Below are 4,645 nucleotides of genomic sequence, written 5' to 3'. Positions count from 1 at the left end.
CTTCGGGAGACCCCAGCAAGGGTGGCAGAGGCAGTCTCGGAAGACTTCGGGGTGCAGCGTCCCGGGGAGGCTGGTGGGAGGTCGAGGTCTACGGGAAAGATGACACGTGGCCTTGGGGGTCGGTGTCCCAAGGAGTGACCAGTGACCACGCGTCCTCTTGGAGCTAGCGATCAGGCCCTCCGTGGCCAAGTTCCCTTACAAGAAGGGAAATCCTGGGGGAGCTTACTGAGTGGAGATGGAGGTGACTTACATGTATTATATCACAGCATCCTCAGAGCAACTCGATGAGGTGTAGTGGACGCCCCTGTCTCAGAGCCTAGGACACACGGCCCACAGCTTTAGCAGCATCACTCCCTGAGTGAGTGGAGCCGGAACCACCTGATCTGACCGATGCCCAGCTGGCTCTTCGCCAGCCCACACTGCCTGCCACTGACTCCTGGTGCCCACCTCCCAGCCAGGACCACAGAGGAGGGGGAGGAGCAGCTAGCTGAGATTCTCCAGTGGGCTCAGCTGTTTCCCTCCCCACCTTCCCCCACCCAGAGCCTGGGTCAAGCTAGAACGGGCTCTAACTTGCTGTGTGACTTTGGGTGAGCTGCTAGCCTTCTCTGACCCTGAACTCCGCTCGGGACAAAAGCACCAGGCTGACGGCGCTGGGGGTCTACCTCACCTTTGGGGCCAGATCCGCGGCAGGGCTGCGGGGTGGAGCAGCAACAGGGGTGTGGCGGGCTGTCCCCCGGGGCACCGCAGCCCAGGGCGGAGGTGAGCAGGTCCAGGGGGCCAGGGTGCAGGCGGAAGGCCTGGAGCTCCCGCGCCAGCAGGCTGAAGCGCTCAGTCTGGCTGCGACACTGCTCCTCCAGCTCCCGGACCCGGACCTGGGCCGAGAGGCAGGGTGAGCCGCTGGGCTGTGGAGCTGCCTGGGCCAGCCCGCTTCAGATCACACTCGCCCAGGCCCGAGGGCTGGGCACGAACCCTCAGCCTGGCCGCCCGGCTGCCCCAACATAGGGTGGCTGAGGGTCGAGACACCGTCACTCCCAACCCCCTCTCCAGCTCAGCTTCATGCCCCAGGCGGTAGCACTTTCTGGGCCAAAAGGGGTCACCCCACCCCATCACCACCACCGTATCACTTCAGGGGTTCTCTCCGCTCCATGGCTCATCACCCTCCCACAGCCAGTGACCCACATCCCTGCCCACAGAAATGTCCCCAGAGACCCCAGAGCTCGGGACATCATTGGGACAGGAGTGAGCCAAATCCCAGGAGTTTTTCTCAAAGATCAGGAGAGTCCCCATCAAGGGGCTCGTGGGTCAAATTGGCTGGCTTTGGAACCTCCTCCTGGTCTCAGAGATGGGCAGGGCCTGTATGTGCCAGGCACAGTGGCAGGTCTGGGGCCGGGGCAGTGAGAATCCCAGCCCATCTACAGAGTCTCAGCCTGTGACGGGTCACACCCCTGTCGTTGGACAGGAGGGCTGGAACCGCTTAGGCCTGAGGGAGGAGACTCAGCTCAGCCAGCCTGGAGGGGTGTTGAGGAGAGCCCCCCGCCCCTGCTCCCCAGGGAGGTGGGGGATCAGGAGGCTGTACCTGCATGGAATCCAGGGTAGACTGTGGCGGGAAAAGAAAGCCCAGAGGAGAGGTTAGAACTCTAACCCAGGGGGCATTACCCAGAGAGGGAGAGAGGGGCCCAAGTGGACACAGCTCAGTCAGCTCCCTGGACTGACTAAGCAAGTGCTAACTGGAAAGATATTTCAGGCCCAAAGGTGGAGGGGATCGCCCCAGCCCCCAGAGCATTTAGGGGCCTTTCCTGCAAGCCCACATCCCCACCCACACCCCGGCAACCCCCTGCAGCACTCTCTGAACTGCCCCAGACTTCCCCCCAGCTGGAAGCACGGCAGCCACCTCCAGGGACCCTACCTCCAGCAGCTGCACAGCGCCTTCATGCTCCCTCTGGGCTTCCGCCTGGGCCTACAGGTGGGAGGAGGCAAATGCTGGAGGAGAGGGGTGAGGACTGGGGTGGGATCAAGGGAGGAGGGCAGGCAGGACGAAGGAGGAGAGAGGAGAGGGAAGGGGGCTGGGAAGCGGCTGTGGGTGCCTCCCTCCGGCTCCCATTCTGAACCGCACCTCGAGTCCGAAGGCGAAGGGGCCGAGAAGAGGGGCTTGGGACTGCTTCCTGCTTCCCAGACCCTCCCCTTTGGGGTTTTTTTCTCCTCCTGTCTCTCTTGATGCTCTCTGCCTGCTCATCTTTTGCCCCTTGCGTGTGTGAGGGCCCCACAGGGCACAGTGCTGGGCCCGCAGTCACTCTCTCTAGACTCCCATCTAGTCGCAGGACCAGATGCACTGAATACTCCGAAACCTGTCCCCAAGAACGACCTCCCCAGGACCCAAGACTCACAAGTCCAGCTGTCTATGGGGCTCTCCACTCAAGTGGTTAACACACAGCCCAAACTTGGCTGAAATGGAACTCAGAACTCGGGATGCCCGACCTCGCAAACCTGCTGCCCGTCATCCCTCACTCCTGGCGGGTGAAAGGCCCAACCATCCATGTAGTCAGCGCTTGGGTGAAGGCGTGGGGCACTCAGTAGGAAGCCCACAGTGAGTCCTGTCGATTCTCTGTTCACAATGTACTTCGGATCTGCCCACTTGTTCCCTGCCATGGATTATACTCTCACCCAGGCAGACATCATCTCCCACCTGGACCCCTGTGGCCACCCGACACCTGAATGCTTTGCTTCTTTGCCCACGCCCCTGTCCATCGTCTGGAGTGCTGCCCAAGCGACTCTCTAAATGACGAATCAGACCATGCCACTCCCCTGCTCGGGACCTTTGAACGGCTTCAAACGACTCAGACAGCAGAATACCCAAACTTCTCCCCTGACTTTGAAGGTCTGATGCTATCTGGCTCTTGCCTACTCCTGCCGTTCCGTCCATCCTACCACATGCTAGCCACACTGGTCTGTACCCCTCGAGCTTCTCCCTACCACAGGGCCTCGGCATGAGTGTGCCCCCTCTCCAGAATGCTCATCAGCTGACTCCCCTGTGACCCTCGAGGTATTAAAGGCCTTCCTTGCCAAGCTCGCTGAAGAGGCCCCTCACCCCATCCCCGCCACCCTGTGTTACATCACCCCGGTAACTTTCCCCACTGTACTTGTCAATGCCTGCGATCAGCTCACGCATGAATCTGTTTATGTGCTGCTCGGTCAGGGACCTGGCCTTTGCCCCTCACAGTCCCTCCAGGGCCTGGCACAGTGCCTGGCACACACTGTGTTGGTTAGATAAGTGTTAGTTGCCCAGTCGAGTCCGACTCTGTGATTCCACCGACTGTAGCCCCCTAGGCTCTTCTGCCCATGGGATTCTCCAGGCAAGGATACCGGAGAGGGTTGCCATACCCTCCTCCAGGGTATCTTCCCCACCCAGGGATGGAATCTGGGTCTCTGCATTGCAGGTGGATTCTTGACCGTCTGAATCACCAGGGGTTCTCTATAAATGCCCACATTGGATGAGGGTCCAGAATCTACAGCTGAGGTAACACAGAAGCCCTATTCATAACTTTAATAACAGTTCCCCACCTGTTTCCCCATCACCAACTTCCAATACCCCTTTGTCCTACTCTTACTCTTTTCCCAGAACACTTATTTTCTAACATACAATCAATTTCACTTTTGTATTATATTTACTGATACACTAGAATGTATTAATAGCATCTTCAAAGGCAAGGATCTTTCTTTTATTCACTGATGTAGCCCAAGCACCTAGAAGAATGTCTGGCTTGTAGCAGAAAGGTAAATATTTGCTGAATAAATGAATGTCCAAGATGAAGAAACACAAAGTTCCTAAACCCAAAAAGCCCTGTAATGCCTTCCAGCCTGATCAGGACTTCATCTCTAAAGGGACATGATAAGAGCACTGCTGGTCTCTTTCACTGGGTAACTAACCAGCACACATTCTTGACATTACATAGTACTTCCAAGGGTTTATGATTTAATGAAATAACCAGAAGACAGAGTAAATTAAAATGTTAGAGACCTCCTCACCGAATTTCCCATTTATGCAACAAAAATGACAACACTTACTAGAGAGTCAGTCATATTAAGAAGCTACTGTTGATATTTTTGAGTGTCAATATGTGGAATCAATCGGAGGGAGCCTTTAGCAATACATAGTGAAATACTTATTAATTAACTGATATGATCATTGAGATTTATTTCATATAATCTGAGATAAGCATAGGGGAAACTAGATTGTGATCATTTTAACACTGCTAAATTGGTAAAAAGTCATAGGAACACTTACATCATTTGCCCTGATTTTGCATATGTTTGGAAATTGTGAGAAAAAAGGCAAAGTAAGAATAACATGGAAAGTAGGTTTTAAAAAAACAAAAACACAAAAACAAAAGCCTATATCACCTTTAGCATCTAACACATTAGTGGCACCTAAATAATAAATGAAATAAATAAATGATGAAAGACTAAAGTATATGTCAAAACTAAACAATAGTTTCTATAAACTACCATAATGCCAAGCAGACTAAAACAAAAATTAGTCACTAAAGTTAGGCCCGGCTTCAAATAAAAATGAGATTCAAAGTGATGGTCACAGTGACTTCAGATATGTATGGATGACTTGGACAGAATAGGAACATAATGAAAAGTC

The 4,645-nt window shown here is 54.2% G+C and overlaps 1 protein-coding gene across 1 annotated transcript in view; it reads right to left on the bottom strand.

Moving 5' to 3' along the window:
• The window catches only part of BZRAP1 (benzodiazepine receptor (peripheral) associated protein 1), a 24,044-nt gene that overhangs the window by 16,864 nt on the left and 2,535 nt on the right, over positions 1–4,645 (bottom strand). Inside the window, 4 exon segments of the mRNA XM_010861722.1 lie at positions 4–88; positions 668–872; positions 1,577–1,597; positions 1,907–1,957. Of these exon segments, the coding sequence (XP_010860024.1) occupies positions 4–88; positions 668–872; positions 1,577–1,597; positions 1,907–1,957 (362 nt within the window).

Source organism: Bison bison, unplaced genomic scaffold, assembly GCF_000754665.1.
Source record: "Bison bison bison isolate TAMUID 2011002044 unplaced genomic scaffold, Bison_UMD1.0 scf7180017864472, whole genome shotgun sequence".
Classification (NCBI taxonomy): domain Eukaryota; kingdom Metazoa; phylum Chordata; class Mammalia; order Artiodactyla; family Bovidae; genus Bison; species Bison bison.
The sequence above is the reverse complement of the archived record's forward strand: the minus strand, read 5'-3'. Positions and strand labels throughout refer to the sequence as shown.